Here is a 22,519-nt window from a genome sequence, read left to right on the forward strand (position 1 = left end):
ACACTGACGTGACTGCTGTTTGTGTGTGCGCTCCATTCCAATCAAAACACAAACGCTACGCTCATCCAGGAACTAGTTCACGAGAGAGAGAGGAGAGGAGAGAGAGAGACCCTTGCTCAATGCCTAATCCACACAGTGCTGACATGAAGCAGGTATATTTACTTAGCCAAGAGGGAACACTTACATTTACCATAATCTCCAAAAGTATTAAACAGTTGCTGCCATTGCCAAACAACCCATAGTAACCAATTCTAAGAGAATAATAAACATATTTGAAAGAACATTTCTAAAGCCTATACTTAGGCTACTCCACATTGCATGACTGACCAAAACGGCTATTGCCTGAAATAAAGCAAGAACAATGCAGGAACCTTTCGCTGACAGCATCCTAAAATTGCATCTGACAATATTTACGCATACATGGACTACGGCAAAAAAAAAACTACAAACTAGACACGCTAATCTTACCTAAATCTGCACAGGCGGCATTGGGAACCGTTTAAACATTTCATAAACAGACAGACGACTTTGTTTATATAGAGGAAGAGGTTTCGTTTCTATTTCTCTCTTTGAGAGAAGCATGCAGTCGAGTCACACATGAGCGGAGAATGGTTTTTTAAATTGCATATGCTTCATATGGTGCTCGGAGCGGAGCGGGGAGAGAGGGAGAGGGGCGGAGGGGTTGCGTGTCTGGCTAGCAGCCAGTTGACAGCTCAGCTGGATATCGGTGAACACTGCGAACCCCTCCACCCACCCTCGCAGCGTGTCACTTTAGGATTGTTTCCGCAGTAGAAAGTTTATTCAAGCTCCCTCTCTCTAAAAGGCACTGGACCGGCCATCCGTTCAGCTATTTCATCAAGGGACAGGCAGGTTATTTTTCTGACACGGCCTAGGCCACGGTGCGATCTCTAATGAACAGCTTGATAAGGGGAGGAATTTTACAACTGTTTTCAGCCCTCAATTAATTCTGCTGTCAAAACAAAATGAAGGCTGCTGCTGTCCGGACGCCACGTCTGGACACAGAGGTCAAGGGTCACCATTTGTATACACACAAACACACCCCAAGTTGGGCCCATTGTGTCGGCTACATGATAGGATGTGGCGCAAGCCCCTGGGAAAGCCACAATGCATAACACAACATCGGCTGTAACCATAGATAACTCCTTCACCAGGAGTCAAAAGGATGGCATAAGCTATTTATGAATATGGAGATGAGAGCAGGATGTGTCAGCTAAAGATGTGAATGATGCCCCATTATCCTTGCCATATTTACAGTGCCTTGGGGAAAGTATTCAGGCAACTTTTCCAAATTTTGTTAGGTTACAGCCTTATTCTAAAATGTATTAATTAGTTTCCCCCCTCATCAATATACACATACAATACCCCAATAATGACAAAGCAAAAACAGATTCAGAAATGTTTGTTAATCGAATCAAAATAAAAACTGAAATATCACATTTAAATAAGTATTCAGACCCTTTTATTCAGTACTTTGCTGAAGCACCTTTGGCAGCGATTACAGGCTTGAGTCTTCTTGGGTATGACGCTACAAGCTTGGCACACCTGTATTTGGGGAGTTTCTCCCATTCTTCTCTGCAGATCCTCTTAAGCTCTGTCAGGTTGGATGGTGAGCGTTGCTGAAAAGCTATTTTAAGGTCTCCAGAGATGTTCTATCTGGGTCATTCCCAACTTCTTCCATGTAATAATGAAGGAGGCCACTTGGTTATTGGGGAACTTCAATGCTGCAGAAATGTTAGGCACCATTCCCCAGATCTGTGCCGACACAATCCTGTGCTCTACGGTCAATTCCTTCGACCTCATGGCTTGTTTTTTGTTCTGACCTTATATAGACAGGTGTGTGCCTTTCCAAATGTCCAATCAATTGAATTTACCACAGATGGACTCCAATCAAGTTGTAGAAACATCTCAACGATGATCAATGGAAACAGGATGCACCGGAGGTCAATTTCAAGTCTCATAGCAAAGGGTCTGATTACGTATGTAAATACAGTATTTCTATGCCTCATTTTGCCAGAGGCAAAAATGTCTAAAATCCTGTTTTCACTTTGTCATTATGGGGTATTGTGTATAGATTGCTAAGGATTTGTATCTATTTCATCCATTTTAGAATAAGGCTGTAACGTAACAAAATGTGGAAAAAGTCGTGGGGTCTGAATACTTCCCGAAGGCACTGGATGTGATAGGCCTACCATGATTGGCTTTAAGATTAGGAGCTAATAAACTCCTGACATGCAAGGTTTTACACAGACGAGTTTGCGAGAGAGTGCAAGACCAACCAAGCAAGAGAGAGGGAGAAGGAGTTACACCATTTGGAGAGATTTCCCTTGATTACTGTAGCATGTCGTAGTTTACACAAGAGCCAATGTTGAGCTCCTGACCTCCAGAAGAGCTTGGTTCTGGCTGCTTAGTTCAGTCTTCAGCCTCAACACAGCAATGTGTGTGTGTATATATATATATATATATCTCATCATTTCCAATGACCGAAAATAGCTTCTGAACCACAGAACAGCGATCACTAACCTCGATTTGGATGACAATTTCGAATTCAATGAGTCAGCAGCTCTGGATGTTCTGCTTTCTCCGGACCAGGCACTAATCCCCGGCACTCGAAAGAGAAAGCAACGGCGCCAGAGGCAAACGAGCCGGCATCCTGACAAGACTATGTTGGCGAACAAATAAACCGCCTCCACCCTTCATTCTATTGGCAAATTTACAAACACTAAAGAACAACTGGAAGAGCTCTGCTCGAGACTATCCTATCAACAGGACCTGAAGTATTCTATGTTTCTCAGATGAAGAACATGGATAATATACATCTCGCTGTTCCTTTTCCATAAATCATCTAGACCGGACGGCTGCCTCAGGTAAGAAAGGGGGGAGGGGTGTGTGCTCTTTTTTTAACAACAGCTGTTGTGCGATCTCTAATATTAAAGGAGTCTAGAGTTTTTGATAGCACAGGTTAGAATACTTCATGATAAGATGCAGACCATACTATTTACTTTTCGTAACTGTCTATTTACCACCACAAACCGATGGTGGCACTAATACTGCACTCAACAAGCTTTATAGGGCCGAAAGCAAACAAGAAAATGCACATCCAGAGGTGGCACTTCATGTGGCCAGTGACTAATGCAGGGAAACAGGACTCAGTTCTCATTTTTACTAGCATGTCACCTGTGCAACAAAACTCTTGATCCCTTTACTCCACACACAGAAATGCATAAAGCTCACCCTCGTCCTCCCTTTCGCAAATCTTACCATAGCTCATCCTTTGGATTATTCTTTACAAGCAAAACAGAAAAGTACCAGTAATGCGCTTAATACCGAAGTGGTCTGCTGAAGTGGATGCTAAGTTACTGGACAGCTTCGCTAGCACAGACAGGAATATGTTCCAGGATACATCCGATAACATTGAGGAGTTTTACCACATCAGTCACCGGCATCATTAATAAGTGCATTGACGACGATGTCCCCATAGTGACCGTACGGACATATCCCAATCAGAAGCCATGAATTACAGGAACCATCGACACTGAGCTAAAGGCTAGAGCTGCCGCTTTCAAGGAGTGGAACACTAATCCGGACGCTTATAAGAAATCCAGCTACGACCTCAGACGAGCCAAACAAGCAAAGCTTCAATACAGGACTAAGATCGAATCCTACTATGCCGGCTCTGATGCTCGTCAAATGTGGCAGGGCTTGCAGACTATTGTGGATTATAAAGGGAAACACAGCCGCAAGCTGCCGCAACTGGACAGTCTCACATCAACACAATCATCCCAGATACCCTAGACCCACTCCAATTTGCATACCTCCCCAACAGATCAACAGATGACGCAATCTCTATTGCACTCCACACTGCCCTCTCCAACCTGGACAAGATAAACACCTATATGAGAATGCTGTTCATTGACTACAGCGCAGCGTTCAACACCATAGTGCCCTCCAAGCTCATCACTAAGCTCAGGACCCTAGGACTGAACACCTCCCTTTGCAACTGGATTCTGGACTTCCTGACGGGCCACGACTCCAACCCTGTTACAGGCTTTGGTTTTTCAATTCAGGTTTTGAAGTTGGACTTTAGCACGGCAGCGTAGCCTAGTGGTTAGAGCGTTGGACTAGTAACCGGAAGGTTGCGAGTTCAAACCCCCGAGCTGACAAGGTACAAATCTGTCGTTCTGCCCCTGAACAGGCAGTTAACCCACTGTTCCCAGGCCGTAATTGAAAATAAGAATATGTTCTTAACTGACTTGCCTGGTTAAATAAAGGTAAAATAAAATAAAAAAAATAAAAAAAATAGTTTGTTGGCACGTAGGGCGGATCTATTGGTGTCACCTCGTTAGTCAGTATACTGTATGTTACACCGGTGCTGTTTGCCATCTCATTTGTGGGAAGGTGTTTCACCTGTGCGAGCCCAGGTGCTATTTAAGAGTGGCTGGCGCAGTGCTCCAATTGTCTTGAGAGATGCGGAGGGTTAACTAACACCTTTAGTTGGCTCTCCCTATTTTTTTTTTTTCTAGACAAACCTTTTTTCTTATTTTGTTTTTTTGGTTTGCTTCCTGTCTTTAAGTTTGGTGTTGGTTTTCATTTTGGTTTGCCTTCACTAATTTAGTGGGTGCTCATGGTGGGTGTTTTTAGGTCCCAGTTGTTGTTGCTGCTATGCAACTTTCAGTGGACACCCCCAAGAGTGTCTTTTATAACCACTCCTAAAACCCCACCTCTTTTGTTTGAGCAACAGTATTTGGTTTTCTTGCTGGGAAAAGTAACACACCATCATTAAATTTGCTGACAACACAACTGTGGTAGGCCTTATCACCAACGATGATGAGACAGCCTGTAGGGAGGAGGTCAGTCAATTTGAAGGCCCACAACAACCTCTCCCTCAACGTCAACAAGACAAAGGAGCTGATCAAGGACTTCAGGAAACCGAGGGCCGTGCACACCCCCCATCCATATCGTTGGGGCTGTTGTGCTTCAAGTTCCTCGGTGTCCACATCACTAAGGAATTAACATGGTCCACACACACCAACACAGTCGTGAAGGCACGAAAACGCCTCTTCCCCCTCAGGAGGCTGAAAAGATTTAGCATGGGCCTTCAGATCCTCAAAAAGTTATACAGCTGCACCATTGAGAGAATCTTGACTGACTGCATCACCGCTTGGTACGGCAACCGCTTGGCTGCATCCGACCGCAAGGCCCCACATAGTGCGTACGGCCCTAAAAATTGGAAGGCCCTAAAAGGAAGGAAGGCCCTGAAAATTGTCAAAGACTCCAGCCAACCAAGTTATAGACTGTTCTCTACCGCATGGCAAGCGATATTGATGTCAATATCCACTGGACCCTAAACAGTTTCTACCCCCATGCCATAAGACTGCTAAATAGCTACCCGGACTATCTGCATTTACTCCTTTGGCTCATCATATATATTGCTGTTATTATCTATCCTGTTGCCTCGTGACTTCACCCACCTATATGTACATATCTACCTCAATTACTTCGTACCCCTGCACATCGACACAGTATATATCCAAGTTATCATGTTATCACGCTCCGACCACTGTCCCAGCTTGCATGGTGTCACATGCGAAGTGGAATATCACCTACCTACCTTTACAGCAGATTACATATATTGAGTCAGATGACAATTTACAACCTCTCATTACTGTTCTCTCATTGGCTAACTCCCCATCATAGGCCCCTATCCATCTTAAAGACAGAAAGTTACTTTCAAGGAAGTGGCCTCTAATAAACGGACACTGATACAGGGTCAGATTCAGGCATACTGAAGGAGTAGACAAATTATATAAAATTGCCCCTAACCACTGAAGTGCTTCACCAGTCATACACAATAAGATGTGTGTAATACATCTGCATACGTGTTTTTCCTATCATCGCAGGTGTATGTGCGTGTAGGTCATCTTACCTGGTCTCTCTTTGCCCGTTCCTTTACTTTCAGACAGTTTCTGTATCAAGCCCTCCACAGAGGTGTTCTCCATGTTCCTCAAAAACTCTGTATGGACCTGCAGAGGGACAACGCAACAAACACATCGAGTCAAGAGGTGTCTTTCGTTTACAGATTGAGTAAGTTAGAATTTTGTCCGCAAAATGTATATTATATAAACTCAGCAAAAAGAAAAAAAACATCCCTTCTTCAGGACCCTGTCTTTCAAAGATAATTCGTAAAAATCCAAATACCTTCACTGTAAAGGGTTTAAACACCGTTTCCCATGCTTGTTCAATGAACCATAAACAATTAATGAACATGCACCTGTGGAACGGTCGTTAAGACATTAACAGCTTACGTCGCAGTTATGAAAACATAGGACACTTTCTACTGACTCTGAAAAACATCAAAAGCAAGATGCCCAGGGTCATCTGTGTGAACGTGCCTTAGGAGGCATGAGGACTGCAAATGTGGCCAGGGCAATAAATTGCAATGTCCATACTGTGAGACACCAAAGACAGCACTACAGGGAGACAGGGTGGACAGCTGATCGTCCTCACAGTGGCAGACCACGTGTAACAACACCTACACAGGATCAGTACATCCGAACATCACACCTGCGGAACAGGTACAAGATGGCAACAACTGCCCGAGTTACACCAGGAATGCACAATCCCTCCATCAGTGCTCAGACTGTCCGCAATAGGGCTGGACTGAGGTCTTGTAGGCCTGTTGTAAGGCAGGTCCTCACCAGACATCACAGGCAACAACGTCGCCTATGGGCACAAACCCACCATCACTGGACCAGACAGGACTGACAAAAAGTGCTCTTCACTGACAAGTCGCGGTTCTGTCCCACCAGGGGTGATGGTCAGATTTGCGTTTAGGAATGAGCATTACACCGAGGCCTGTACTCTGGAGAGGGATCGATTTGAAGGTGGTGGGTCCGTCATGGTGTGGGGCGGTGTGTCACAGCATCATCGGACTAAGCTTGTTGTCATTGCAGGCAATCTCAACGCTGTGCATTACAGGGAAGACATTCTCCTTCCTCATGTGGTAACCTTCCTGCAGGCTCATCCTGACATGATCTTCCAGCATGACAATGTCACCAGCCATACTGCTCGTTCTGTGTGTGATTTCCCGCAAGACAGGAATGTCAGTGTTCTGCCATGGCCAGTGAAGAGCCCAGATCTCAATCCTATTGAGCACGTCTGGGACCTGTTGGATCGGAGGGTGAGGGCTAAGGCTAAGGCCATGACCACGGTATGGCATCAATACAGTTAGCATTATATGAATAAACAAAAAAATAACTTGAAGAAATGAAGGCAGAGAGGCAGACACTTGGAATACGACACACTTGAATGGGTGTTGATTGAGTCCATTTTAGGGCTCACTCTGTGGTAGTAGTAACACTGGGAGGTGCTTGTGCAATAATAAAAATGGGGCAGTGGGTGTGTGACAGAGACTGGGTATGCCTGTATCTGTGTGTGTGTGTGATAGTAATGTGTGAGACGGAGAGAAAGGAGGGAGAATGTGTGTTTATTTGCTGTGTGGTGTGTGATGGTTTGTGTTTTGAGTGACAGTGTCCTTGGGGACTGCTCTCTGGGTGTCTCTGATTTTAGAACGCTCGGAAGGAGTGACACATTCAATATGGCTCTGTGCTTTTCACTGTATACTCCCTCTAAAACACTGTACTACCCAGTGTTTGCTTTGCTCTGTTATTTAAAAAACATATACACATCTCTGTAAAATGTGTCTCAATGGCCTGTGGAGACTGGCTTACATAATACATTTTGGTATGGTTTTGTGTCGGTAGGTTTGTTGTTGACAGAGCGGTTTCCTGATGCCCTCTGGGTGCTATCACAGGAAGGATGGTGTTTGTTTATTTGTTTAGGATGTCAGTGGCATGTGTGTCAGTGTGTGTGCGCCGTTTGTGTGTGGATGTCAGTGGTTTGTGTGTGTGTGTGTGTGTCTGTGTGAGACTGTATCGGGGAAGGGTAAAAGGACCAGACAGATGACGAACAGGGACTGACTGACTGTGCCATCTTGCCAAACGATTCAGATGTGCGTGATACTGTAAGCACAACAGAGTACCTCCATCCACTATCATGACCATATATACACGTCTCCCCCTCCCCCCTCCTGAGCCCCTCCGGCAAGGCGGAGTGCATTAGCCCCCTGCACCCTCACGGGGGGTTGGGGGGGGCCTTGGCGAGGTCGAATGCTCACTCCAGCACACGCGATATGTCAGGTGCTCTAGCCCAGCTGCTCACTGCTGCCGTGAGGAAATGCACTGTAATCTCATCACCTGCGTCTCACACACACACACACAACCCCCCCTCAAACCCCTCTCTACCGGTAGTGATTTTTCACACATGCACAAAAAAAACACACATTCGCACTCAAGGGCATTTCCCTCACACACAAATGCTCGCTTACAAATACAAACATTGCACGCACAACAAACACAAAGACTACACACACACACCTGTGACTCTCTGTGACTCTCTGCACAGCAAGGAGGCATATCATTGTAAAAATATCAACCAGAATAAACACGCAGTAGTAATGAAGTAGTACCATAATACATAAATAATAGTACATGCCAAAAAACGACATATGGGTGTTCCCAGGAATCGAACCCAATATCTTGGCTTTGCAAGCTCCATGCTCTACCAACTGAGCTACAGAGGACCTCCTTCTCCTCTTAAACCGCATGGTACCGTGTGGCCTCACATCCCCTCTTTACTTCCATGCAGTCTCTTTACATCCTCCCCTCTTCCCTCCTCTTTTCCCATGCCGTGGTCTTTAGTGGTTTCTAATCATGTCCAGAGAGGAGAGGGGTAGTATAACTAGAAAATGGCTGAGACATGCAGAATGCCACGCCACTGTTTAGACCCCAGCCCCAGGTTAACATGAAACTACACTTAACGCCAGGCTAGCCAGTGTGCCAAACAGCCAAACTGGGGCTGTGTGCATGTCGGTACACATTGTGGTCACCTGGCCAGTTAATGTGTGTGTGTGTGTTTGAGTCACTAGACCATATTAATTATTTAAGTGTGTTGATGTGTTTGGAAAATATGGATTGTTTAAGAGTGTGTTTACTTGACCATGTGTGTATACAGTGTAATGTCCATTTGCGTGTGCAGAGGCGTGGGGCACAAGGGCACATCCGATTTTCTCTGTTTTAAAACATTGCATAGATTACTAAACTTCATTTTTAAGCCCGTGTTTTAGCATCATTATTTGTATTTTTGAGGAGGCACACTGGACCAGGCAAAAAATACCCCCCCCCCCCTCCATTCTCCCTAGTACATGGTAACTTCCATTATGCACAATGGTGCATTTGATTTGATTTTAGCTGCCGGTGATGGGCAGGACTCACAGGAGGTATGTTTGTCAATGAATTTGATGCAGCCTATTGATTCCTTCTTGATGAATAAATCAAACAAAAATGTTTTGTTGTTTCTCTTTAATAACAGCCACCTAGCAATCTTATGATGTTGGCTTCAACTAGCCAGCTAGAATGGGAATCTCCCAACCTCATAACTGCCTACCAAGCCATTTCTGGCTATCAATCAGGTCATAGTTAGACAAGCTGCTCTCTTAGCTGGCACGCCTGCTGGAAATGTGGCTACACTGTAGAAAAGCAAGCTATTATAAATGTAATAAGACTCACATTCCTTTCAATATTTTACCCAGATTTTAGCAGAGAAGCAAATTAGGTTTCTTAAAAAAAATTTTTAAAGCACCAGTTAGGAGGATACAAACAGCTCAAGAGGTATGCTTAGATATGGGGAAAAATACTTGGTTCACAAGTAAATCAGGCACCTTATGAGAAAGAATCTACAAATATCATGATATTATGATGCCATGATATGTGCCTGTATTGATCATGTATGTTATGATCCCATGTACTATGTTGTCATTTGGACGTAATATCATAGGCATGTTAATGCAGTATATTGAGAAGTGTGATTTTACAACAGTCAGAATGACACCCTCATTGAAATGACAATTTAACAGGTAAAGATAATTTATGCAAAAAAAATGGATTTGTTTTACATGGCATATTATGGTTCTAGATTGCAGATTCCATCCTCACACACTTTGTGCCCCCTCTAAAATAATGGGAGCAAGACACCCCTGTGCGTGTGTACAGTATATTGACAGTGTGTGTATTTGTTTGTCTATAGTGCTGGTCAAGTAAGTGTACCGTGTGCGTGCGTGTTTGCATATCTGGGCCGAGTTTGAGTGCCTGTGGTCTAACTGATGAAGCAGTATCTTGCACGATTAGAGTGGCCACATTCTCCCTCCCTCGCTCCGATCCCACCTCTCCCTCTCCCCTCCAACCTGGTTTGAAGGGTATTCATCACGGAATCACAATTACTTGGGCTGCCTACGCGTCATTTCCCAGCTGTTTGGGACAGCACTCACCCACCTTTAGGCTCTATTTTAATTAAGCCCAGCCCAGCCTAGCCAAGCTAACAACGTTGTCCTTCTCCTGTTCAAATGAATGGTAAGACTAGGCCTTTATGGCAGAGAGTGGGGCTGTGGCTCCCCCTGTGGACACAACTGGGACTGCAGCAGCAGTGGAGCGGAGTTTCTTTTGAGTTGTCTATTCCGTCAAGTAGTAAAACCTCTAGAATTTCTTTAAGAATATCTATCACAGAAGATAAACATTTGAGATAAAATGTTTTTAATGATATTATGTTGTAATTGGAATGATCAACATTGTAATTATCACTGATTCAGTACTATATGTACAGCAAAACACAGTTTTGTAAACACTTCTTAAGATCAGAGTGCGATGCCTAGTACAGTTGGCATGCCGTGCCTCTGGTTGCATGTTGAAGGTGTTTTAGATTGGTCGAGAGGGAGTTTTGATCAGTTTTTAATTGGTTGGTATAAACCACTGAATGGAAGGCTTCCTGGTTCTCAGTTAAACGATTAGAGTGATCAAAGACTACACTAATTCATCTGACAAACAGTGAACCGACTGAGCAAGGGGACAGGACACAAACCCCACCCCACCCACAGGAATGTGTGTGTGTGTGTGTGTGTGTGTGTGTGTGTGTGTGTGTGTGTGTGTGTGTGTGTGTGTGTGTGTGTGTGTGTGTGTGTGTGTGTGTGTGTGTGTGTGTGTGTGTGTGTGTGTGTGTGTGTGTGTGTGTGTTGACTCACCTCTCCGATCTGAACGTGTGTCTCGTCAACAGATTGTGCGTACGACTGAATGATGTCCTTCATGTGAACGATGTGGCTCTCCTCGATGTTCTGAAATTTCTGGAACACAGAAAGAAAACACAAAGGAGTAAATATGCAGCAAATCATCCCCTTACAGTTAGGAGTCACTAAACTAGAGGAAAACAAATATAAGAGTTAGGATCCCGAGTTTTCCATGACGTTTGACCTGAACAGGAAACACAGCCCCGGCTGATTTATGTTTTGCATTTTGCATCCTACCTGCTGTATTCTTGTATTCTGAAAGTTACACAGAGTATCTTGAAAACCTGATTGCTGACATGCTAAATATTTTGGGACTATATCAACAATGGGACTAATGAAACAAATACCAAAAGATTTTCCTTTAAGCTACAGGTCCAGTTGACGGCCTGCCCCTCTAGAGAATCTTTGTTTTAATTTCAAAAACTTTCTACTTATGACGTGCTAGATGCCTTGTGAAAGATGGATGTAAAAAAAAAATCCACTTGGGCTGGTTTGCTTGATCCTTTCTTGCTTCAGCTTTCTGCTCCTCCGCAGAAACTTTAACCGTACAATTATTTCTGGTACCATCCCTTGGGTCTGCAAGTACAGTGCCTTGCGAAAGTATTCGGCCCCCTTGAACTTTGCGACCTTTTGCCACATTTCAGGCTTCAAACATAAAGATATAAAACTGTATTTTTTGTGAAGAATCAACAACAAGTGGGACACAATCATGAAGCGGAACGACATTTATTGGATATTTCAAACTTTTTTAACAAATCAAAAACTGAAATATTGGCCGTGCAAAATTATTCAGCCCCCTTAAGTTAATACTTTGTAGCGCCACCTTTTGCTGCGATTACAGCTGTAAGTCGCTTGGGGTATGTCTCTATCAGTTTTGCACATCGAGAGACTGAAATTGTTTCCCATTCCTCCTTGCAAAACAGCTCGAGCTCAGTGAGGTTGGATGGAGAGCATTTGTGAACAGCAGTTTTCAGTTCTTTCCACAGATTCTCAATTGGATTCAGATCTGGACTTTGACTTGGCCATTCTAACACCTGGATATGTTTATTTTTGAACCATTCCATTGTAGATTTTGCTTTATGTTTTGGATCATTGTCTTGTTGGAAGACAAATCTCCGTCCCAGTCTCAGGTCTTTTGCAGACTCCATCAGGTTTTCTTCCAGAATGGTCCTGTATTTGGCTCCATCCATCTTCCCATCAATTTGAACCATCTTCCCTGTCCCTGCTGAAGAAAAGCAGGCCCAAACCGTGATGCTGCCACCACCATGTTTGACAGTGGGGATGGTGTGTCCAGGGTGATGAACTGTGTTGCTTTTACACCAAACATAACATTTTGCATTGTTGCCAAAAAGTTCAATTTTGGTTTCATCTGACCAGAGCACCTTCTTCCACATGTTTGGTGTGTCTCCCAGGTGGCTTGTGGCAAACTTTAAACAACACCTTTTATGGATATCTTTAAGAAATGGCTTTCTTCTTTCCACTCTTCCATAAAGGCCAGATTTGTGCAATATACGACTGATTGTTGTCCTATGGACAGAGTCTCCCACCTCAGCTGTAGATCTCTGCAGTTCATCCAGAGTGATCATGGGCCTCTTGGCTGCATCTCTGATCAGTCTTCTCCTTGTATGAGCTGAAAGTTTAGAGGGACGGCCAGGTCTTGGTAGATTTGCAGTGGTCTGATACTCCTTCCATTTCAATATTATCGCTTGCACAGTGCTCCTTGGGATGTTTAAAGCTTGGGAAATATTTTTGTATCCAAATCCGGCTTTAAACTTCTTCACAACAGTATCTCGGACCTGCCTGGTGTGTTCCTTGTTCTTCATGATGCTCTCTGCGCTTTTAACAGACCTCTGAGACTATCACAGTGCAGGTGCATTTATACGGAGACTTGATTACACACAGTTGGATTGTATTTATCATCATTAGTCATTTAGGTCAACATTGGATCATTCAGAGATCCTCACTGAACCTCTGGAGAGAGTTTGCTGCACTGAAAGTAAAGGGGCTGAATAATTTTGCACGCCCAATTTCTCCGTTTTTGATTTGTTAAAAAAGTTTGAAATATCCAATAAATGTCGCAAAGTTCAAGGGGGCCGAATACTTTCGCAAGGCACTGTATATATACACCCCCCCCCCCCCGTTCAGAAAGGTGGTGACACATGTGACCTAAATAATTTTCGCCCCATTTCCAAACTGTCTTGCCTGGCAAAAATGATAGAATCCTTGGTAAATACTCAACATTAGATTAGTTTTAACTACAAAATATATACTAAAATGTACAGTCGTGGCCAAAAGTTTTGAGAATGACATAAATATTAATTTCCAGTTTGCTGCTTCAGTGTCTTTAGATATTTTTGTCAGATGTTACTATGGAATACTGCAGTATAATTACAAACATTTCATAAGTGTCAAAGGCTTGTATTGACAATTTGTATTTATTTTATTACACCTTCATTTAACCAGGTAGGCTAGTTGAGAACAAGTTCTCATTTACAACTGCGACCTGGCCAAGATAAACCACAGCAGTTTGACACATACAACAACAGAGTTACACATGGAATACAGGCCTGGTGGCGAAGTAATTACAATATAGCAATTAAATACTGGAATGGTAGATGTGCAGAAGATGAATGTGCAAGTAGAGATACTGGGGTGCAAAGGACAAAGATAAAGAAATAAAGAAAATAAATAAATACATTATGGGGATGAGGTAGTTGGATGGGCTGTTTACAGATGGGCTATGTACAGGTGCAGTGATATGTGAGCTGCTCTGACTGCTGGTGCTTAAAGCTAGTGAGGATGAAAAGAGTCTCCAGCCTCAGTGATTTTTGCAGTTCGTTCCAGTCATTGGCAGCAGAGAACTGGAGGGAGAGGCGGCCAAAGGAGGAATTGGCTTTGGGGGTGACAAGTGAGATATACCTGCTGGAGTGCGTGCTACGGGTGGGTGCTGCTATGGTGACCAGTGAGCTGAGATAAGGTGGGGCTTTATCTAGCAGAGACTTGTAGATGACATAGAGCCAGTGGGTTTGGCGACGAGTATGAAGCGATGGCCAGCCAACGAGAGCATACAGGTCGCAGTGGTGGGGAATATATGGGGCTTTGGTGACAAAACATTTACATTTACATTTACATTTAAGTCATTTAGCAGACGCTCTTATCCAGAGCGACTTACAAATTGGTGCATTCACCTTATGACATCCAGTGGAACAACCACTTTACAATAGTGCATCTAAATATTTTAAGGGGGGTGAGAAGGATTACTTTATCCTATCCTAGGTATTCCTTAAAGAGGTGGGGTTTCAAGTGTCTCCGGAAGGTGGTGATTGACTCCGCTGTCCTGGCGTCGTGAGGGAGTTTGTTCCACCATTGGGGAGCCAGAGCAGCGAACAGTTTTGACTGAGCTGAGCGGGAACTGTACTTCCTCAGTGGTAGGGAGGCGAGCAGGCCAGAGGTGGATGAACGCAGTGCCCTTATTTGGGTGTAGGGCCTGATCAGAGCCTGGAGGTACTGAGGTGCCGTTCCCTCACAGCTCCGTAGGCAAGCACCATGGTCTTGTAGCGGATGCGAGCTTCAACTGGAAGCCAGTGGAGAGAGCGGAGGAGCGGGGTGACGTGAGAGAACTTGGGAAGGTTGAACACTAGACGGGCTGCGGCGTTCTGGATGAGTTGTAGGGGTTTAATGGCACAGGCAGGGAGCCCAGCCAACAGCGAGTTGCAGTAATCCAGACGGGAGATGACAAGTGCCTGGATTAGGACCTGCGCCGCTTCCTGTGTGAGGCAGGGTCGTACTCTGCGGATGTTGTAGAGCATGAACCTACAGGAACGGGCCACCGCCTTGATGTTAGTTGAGAACGACAGTTTGTTGTCCAGGATCACGCCAAGGTTCTTAGCGCTCTGGGAGGAGGACACAATGGAGTTGTCAACCGTGATGGCGAGATCATGGAACGGGCAGTCCTTCCCCGGGAGGAAGAGCAGCTCCGTCTTGCCGAAGTTCAGCTTGAGGTGGTGATCCGTCATCCACACTGATATGTCTGCCAGACATGCAGAGATGCGATTCGCCACCTGGTCATCAGAAGGGGGAAAGGAGAAGATTAATTGTGTGTCGTCTGCATAGCAATGATAGGAGAGACCATGTGAGGTTATGACAGAGCCAAGTGACTTGGTGTATAGCGAGAATAGGAGAGGGCCTAGAACAGAGCCCTGGGGACACCAGTGGTGAGAGCGCGTGGTGAGGAGACAGATTCTCGCCACGCCACCTGGTAGGAGCGACCTGTCAGGTAGGACGCAATCCAAGCGTGGGCCGCGCCGGAGATGCCCAACTCGGAGAGGGTGGAGAGGAGGATCTGATGGTTCACAGTATCGAAGGCAGCCGATAGGTCTAGAAGGATGAGAGCAGAGGAGAGAGAGTTAGCTTTAGCGGTGCGGAGCGCCTCCGTGATACAGAGAAGAGCAGTCTCAGTTGAATGACTAGTCTTGAAACCTGACTGATTTGGATCAAGAAGGTCATTCTGAGAGAGATAGCGGGAGAGCTGACCAAGGACGGCACGTTCAAGAGTTTTGGAGAGAAAAGAAAGAAGGGATACTGGTCTGTAGTTGTTGACATCGGAGGGATCGAGTGTAGGTTTTTTCAGAAGGGGTGCAACTCCCGCTCTCTTGAAGACGGAAGGGACGTAGCCAGCGGTCAGGGATAAGTTGATGAGCGAGGTGAGGTAAGGGAGAAGGTCTCCGGAAATGGTCTGGAGAAGAGAGGAGGGGATAGGGTCGAGCGGGCAGGTTGTTGGGCGGCCGGCCGTCACAAGACGCGAGATTTCATCTGGAGAGAGAGGGGAGAAAGAGGTCAGAGCACAGGGTAGGGCAGTGTGAGCAGAACCAGCGGTGTTGTTTGACTTAGCAAACGAGGATCGGATGTCGTCGATCTTCTTTTCAAAATGGTTGACGAAGTCATCTGCAGAGAGGGAGGAGGGGGGAGGAGGATTCAGGAGGGAGGAGAATGTGGCAAAGAGCTTCCTAGGGTTAGAGGCAGATGCTTGGAATTTAGAGTGGTAGAAAGTGGCTTTAGCAGCAGAGACAGAGGAGGAAAATGTAGAGAGGAGGGAGTGAAAGGATGCCAGGTCCGCAGGGAGGCGAGTTTTCCTCCATTTCCGCTCGGCCTTCCGGAGCCCTGTTCTGTGAGCTCGCATTGAGTCGTCAAGCCACGGAGCGGGAGGGGAGGACCGAGCCGGCCTGGAAGATAGGGGACATAGAGAGTCAAAGGATGCAGAAAGGGAGGAGAGGAGGGTTGAGGAGGCAGAATCAGGAGATAGGTTGGAGAAGGTTTGAGCAGAGGGAAGAGATGATAGGATGGAAGAGGAGAGAGTAGCGGGGGAGAGGGAGCGAAGGTTGGGACGGCGCATAAAACGGATGGCACTGTGATAGACTGCATCGAATTTGTTGAGTAGAGTGTTGGAGGCTATTTTATAAATGACATCGCCGAAGTTGAGGATCGGTAGGATGGTCAGTTTTACAAGGGTATGTTTGGCAGCATGAGTGGATGCTTTGTTGGGAAATAAGAAGCCGATTCTAGATTTAATTTTGGATTGGAGATGCTAAATGTGAGTCTGGAAGGAGAGTTTACAGTCTAACCAGACACTTAGGTATTTGTAGTTATCCACATACTCTAAATCAGAACCGTCCAGAGTAGTGCTGCTGGACGGGCGGGCAGGTGCGGGCAGTGATCAGCTGAAGAGCATGCATTTAGTTTTACTTGCATTTAAGAGCAGATGGAGGCTACGGAAGGAGAGTTGGTTAAGCTCGCCTGGAGGTTAGTTAACCCAGTGTCCAAAGAAGGGCCAGAAGTATACAGAATTGTGTCGTCTGCGTAGAGGTGGATCAGAGAATCACCAGCAGCAAGAGCGACATCATTGATGTATACAGAGAAGAGAGTCGGCCCGAGAATTGAACACTGTGGCACCCCCATAGACACTGTCAGAGGTCTGGACAACAGGCCCTCCGATTTGACACACTGAACTCTATCAGAGAAGTAGTTGGTGTACCAGGTGAGGCAATAATTTGAGGAACCAAGGCTATTGAGTCTGCCGAAAAGAATATGGTGATTTACATGAAGTTGATGCAAAGAGTCAATATTTGCTGTGTTGACCCTTCTTTTTCAAGACCTCTGCAATCTGCCCTGGCATGTTGTCAATTAACTTCTGGGCCACATCCTGACTGATGGCAGCCCATTCTTCCATAATCAATGCTTGGAGTTTGTCAGAAATTTTTTTTTTTTTTGGCCACCCACCGCTTGAAGATTGACCACAAGTTCTCAATGGGATTAATGTCTGGGGAGTTTCCTGGCCATGGACCCAAAATATCAATGTTTTGTTCCCCGAGCCACTTAGTTATCACTTTTGCCTTATGGCAAGGTGCTCCATTATGCCGGAAAAGGCATTGTTCGTCACCAAACTGTTCCTGGATGGTTGGGAGAAGTTGCTCTCGGAGGATGTGTTGGTACCATTCTTTATTCATGGCTGTGTTCATAGGCAAATTGTGAGTGAGCCCACGCCCTTGGCTGAGAAGCAACCCCAAACATGAATGGTCTCAGGATGCTTTACTGTTGGCATGACACAGGACTGATGGTAGCGCTCACCTCGTCTTCTCTGGACAAGCTTTTTTTTCGGATGCCCTAAACAATTGTAAAGGGGATTCATCAGAGAAAATGACTTTACCGCAGTCCCCAACAGTCCAATCCCTGTACCTTTTGCAGAATATCAGTCTGTCCCTGATGTTTTTCCTGGAGAGAAGTGGCTTCTTTTGCTACCCTTCTTGACACCAGGCCATCCTACAAAATTCTTCGCCTCACTGTGCGTTCAGATGCACTCACACCTGGCTGCTGCCATTCATGAGCAAGCTCTGTACTGGTTGTGCACCAATCCCGCAGCTAAATCAAATTTAGGAGACGGTCCTGGTGCTTGCTGGACTATCTTGGCCACCCTGAAGCCTTCTTCACAACATTTGAACCGCTCTCCTTGAAGTTCTTGATGATCCAATTGATTTAGGTGTAATCTTACTGGCATCAATATCCTTGCCTGTGAAGCCCTTTTTTGTGCAAAGCAATGATGACGGCACATGTTTCCTTGCAGGTAACCAGGTTGACAGAGGAAGAACAATGATTCCAAGCACCACCCTCCTTTTGAAGCTTCCAGTCTGTTATTCGAACTCAATCAGCATGACAGAGTGATCTCCAGCCCTGTCCTCGTCAACACTCACACCCGTGTTAACGAGAGAATCACTGACATGATGCCAGCTGGTCCTTTTGTGGCAGGGCTGAAATGCAGTGGAAATGTTTTGGGGGGATTCAGTTCATTTACATAGCAGAGGGACTTAGCAATTAATTACAATTCATCTGATCACTCTTCATAACATTCTGGAGTATATGCAAATTGCCATCATACAAAATGAGGCAGCAAGACTTTGTGAAAATGTATAGTTGTGTCATTTTCAAAACTTTTGGCGACAACTGTACACCAGTCAGGTTTCAGACCAGGTCATAAAACAATTTCTGATACTTCTTTGGTTTTAAATAATGTTCTTAATTGTTTCATAATTGTTTCATAAGAAGAAACACTGTGCGGCCCCGTTTTATTGACCTGTCTAAATCCTTCGACATCGTGGACCAATCATTACTTACTTTCATCACTTGGCCTGGACCTGGCTGTGTGTGGCTTGAATGTATTTAAAGGACAGAACACCGTGTGAATTTACTGGTGGTGTTAAATCAGGGTGTCCCACAGGGATTGATTCTTGGTCAGGTTCATTTCACTATTTACATAAAATAGATACTCTGTTTTTTCTGTAAGAAACTTTCATCTGTATGCAAATGACAGTGTAGTGCATGATAATGCCCCCACAGCTGACCAGGCTCTGTCAGAGCTTCAATCAGCCTTTATAGCCCTCCTGAAAGCCTTTAACTACCAATTTCAGTTCAATGTAGGTAAAACCAAGTATATGTTATTTTCCAAATCACGTAAAAATGTTTGATGATTTGTGCATATGTACTTTGATGGTGCCCTCATTAATCGTGCCCCCGCTTATAAATATTCTATTTGGACACGGTCCTGTCTTACGTTAAATAGCAGAAAACAAATAATTCACTTAACATTCATTCTGGTTATTGACTATGGCGATATCATCTATATGAATGCAGATGCTACTGTATTGAAGCCATTTAACACAGTTTATCATAGCGCATTGCACTAGTGGTTAGAGCGTTGGACTAGTAACCGGAAGGTTACAAGTTCAAACCCCCGAGCTGACAATAATATAATAATAATATATGCCATTTAGCAGACGCTTTTATCCAAAGCGACTTACAGTCATGTGTGCATACATACACAAGGTACAAATCTGTCGTTCTGCCCCTGAACAAGGCAGTTAACCCACTGTTCCTAGGCCGTCATTGAAAATAAGAATTTGTTCTTAACTGACTTGCCTAGTTAAATAAAGGTTACATAAAAAAATAATAATAATAATAATAATAATTACGGGTGATCGAAAACGCAATGATGTGTACTGAACCTATCAGAAAGCAGACGGGCCCTCTTTGAAGGCTAGTATATTGATGCGTTGCACACTCAATGTCTATAAAGTACTCTTGCATAAACTTCTGACATAGCTTACTACATTGTTAACCTTCAGACGTATAAGTTACCAGACCCGGAATTAGGGGTGGCTAAACCTGGGGATCCATTCAAGCTCTACCGAGTTAGGTAAATCTGCTTTTAGTTTTTTTGTTGTGCCTCTCATGTGGAATGATATCCAAATGTTGGTGGAGTTGGTGCCTCTAGAGCAATTCAGGCGGATGTTAGAGGGCTTTTTACTGAATAATGTGTTTGTTTCATATGATTGTGTTTTGCTTTTAGTTTTTTCCGTGTTTGCTTTTCATGTATTGTGTAATTGATGTGTATATAGATAGGCTACGTAGCCAATAGTGTAACGGTGGTCTATTGATGTGTAGATGCAGGGCTCATCTGCAAAAGAGATCGTAACCTCAGCATGACTCCCTGCTTAAATAAAAGGTTAAAAATATATATAAGGAAACACCAACATAAAAGTGTCTTAATAGGGCGTTAGGTCACCACGAGCCACCGGAATAGCTTCAATGTGCCTTGGTGTGCGTAGCTTATAGATAACCTACATAACTAAGACAAATACTTTCTCCTGGTCAGGCAAGACTTTGGGCTCTGTCACGGTCTACGACAAGAGGAATTCAAAAGAGCCCAATGTGTGTGTACAACAGAACATGTGCACCGTGTCCAATGCAGGAAAAACACTGCGTGGAAGGATTCCTCTTGGATTGATAAAAACACATGTATACATTTCCCTAAAGACTTCCTCTTTGTGCCCTGGCCACTTCCTTCTTGTGTGTGTCGTCTCTATTTGGGTGGTCTGGAAACGAAGGGACACCAACACAGATCCCCCTGCAGCACAAGGTGCCAATTATCCAGGGTGGGCCAGCCACAAGGAGCTGGGCTCATCTCTGGTCTCTGGGTTTGGAGCGGTCTGTGTGTGTGTGTGGGGGGGTGGGGGGGGGTCTAAACACTGGTGTTTACTCCCATCAAGTGCTGGCTGGAGAGAGTTTGGGGTAAACTGAGGAGAATGACTATAAATAATCATAAACTCCTAAATCACATGGTGGATAAAGAGGGGAAGATGAGCGTGCCTGACCACATAAACACATACATCGCAGACACACACACACACACACAAACTCGTAAAATGTGCACAAGCATGGATATAGGCAATCTCATATTCTTTCACACACAAACATCCATGATTGCTCGAGCAAACACTACCACATTTAGTGTGTACATAAAAACGCACGACACACAGAGTACATTCACAGGCGAGCACACATGCATAAACCCCAGTATTCACTTCAGCCTACACTCAGACAGACAGATAAGAGACACAAACTCGAAACACACACACGCAAGTGACGTCACAGAACACGTGCGCCCGCGCCGTGTTTATAAGTCATGTGCACATGTGTTGAATTTGAGATGAGCTGTCGACTGTGATCTAAGGAAGCAGAGCTGTCCTGCTGTTTTCTCTGGGGGGGAAACAGAAACGCTCCCCTAACTCAAACCAGTTTGGCCGTGTGTCTCGCTGCGGTGCAGGAGGATATGGAGGGCCAAATTCTGTTGATCTGATTTTAATTTAGAGTTGATCTAATCAGCCGTTCAGATGGTTCCAATCAGAGTTTTCCACAATGATTCCGTTAGGGAGGAAAAAACAAGCTGGAGATGATAAAGGCATGGAACGCAGAACACACACAGCACGGAATACTGAGTGGTGGACACACACACACACACACACACACACACACACACACACACACACACACACACACACACACACACACACACACACACACACACACACACACACACACACACACACACACACACACACACACACACACACACACGCACACACACGCACACACACACCCTTAGAACATGCACACAAAGCACATAAGAGTACAGTACACCACACACAAAAACAAGAAACACACAACCACATTCTACTGTGGTACTAGAAAGTGCACGGAATAACCAAATCACACAAACCCACACCTGCGCAGTTTCAGCCATCTTCTGTTCAAACTCGGACTTGGCTGTGGCGTATTTCTCCACAAGGCCCTTGTAGGCTTCTGTGGCTTTCTTGGCCTTCACTCCCGCCTGCAGAGAACAGAGAGAGACAGACAACAGGAAAATGGCCATCTGTTCTCATGTGTCACCATCAGCATTAGAGTCGCACAGTGCTCTATGGAGCAACAGATCTCGCCAGACCAGAGACACCAAACTACTACTCACAACAACCAACCACAGTATGTGATTCAGAAACAGATTGTGGCAGTAAACAGTTCTTCTGGCTTTACTATTACGTATGTACATAATAACAGACTTGGGTATGGAAATGGAGACAGAGAATGGGCTAGTGATAGGAGGTATTGGGAATCTACAGCTGCACACTTATTGTCTTTGGTTGTCTACCTGTGATTTCCCACATTCCCACCTTGTCCACATTGCTCTGTGTGGCTCTCTCTTATAGAAGTCTAGTGTACCTTGTCCACTTCTCTCTGTGTGGCTCCCTCCTTGCGGAGTCTCTCCTGATCCACAGTTTTGGCGTTGTAGTTCTCCTTGGACTTCTGTAAGGCCACCCCGGTTGTCTGGATGGTCTGTACTGCCCCATTAGTGGATGCCACCTCCTCCTTCGTCTGAACAAGGCAGGGGAGGAGACAACAACCATTAAAACAATCACGTTAGTATAGTTTGAAAAGCCAATTTTT

General features: G+C 44.9%; 1 protein-coding gene across 5 annotated transcripts in view; it reads right to left on the bottom strand.

The window, feature by feature from the left end:
- Positions 1-22,519, bottom strand: part of LOC124007566 (F-BAR domain only protein 2-like) — a 101,167-nt gene that overhangs the window by 47,609 nt on the left and 31,039 nt on the right. For all 5 annotated transcript variants that reach the window (XM_046318233.1, XM_046318232.1, XM_046318235.1 and 2 more), the window contains exons 5-8: positions 22,295-22,447; positions 21,804-21,908; positions 11,150-11,248; positions 5,945-6,041 (exon numbers count right to left, since the gene is read on the bottom strand). In XM_046318233.1, coding sequence (XP_046174189.1) covers positions 5,945-6,041; positions 11,150-11,248; positions 21,804-21,908; positions 22,295-22,447 — 454 coding nt within the window. The remainder of the gene's footprint in view (positions 1-5,944; positions 6,042-11,149; positions 11,249-21,803; positions 21,909-22,294; positions 22,448-22,519) is intronic.

Source organism: Oncorhynchus gorbuscha, linkage group LG20, assembly GCF_021184085.1.
Source record: "Oncorhynchus gorbuscha isolate QuinsamMale2020 ecotype Even-year linkage group LG20, OgorEven_v1.0, whole genome shotgun sequence".
In the NCBI taxonomy this organism is placed as follows: domain Eukaryota; kingdom Metazoa; phylum Chordata; class Actinopteri; order Salmoniformes; family Salmonidae; genus Oncorhynchus; species Oncorhynchus gorbuscha.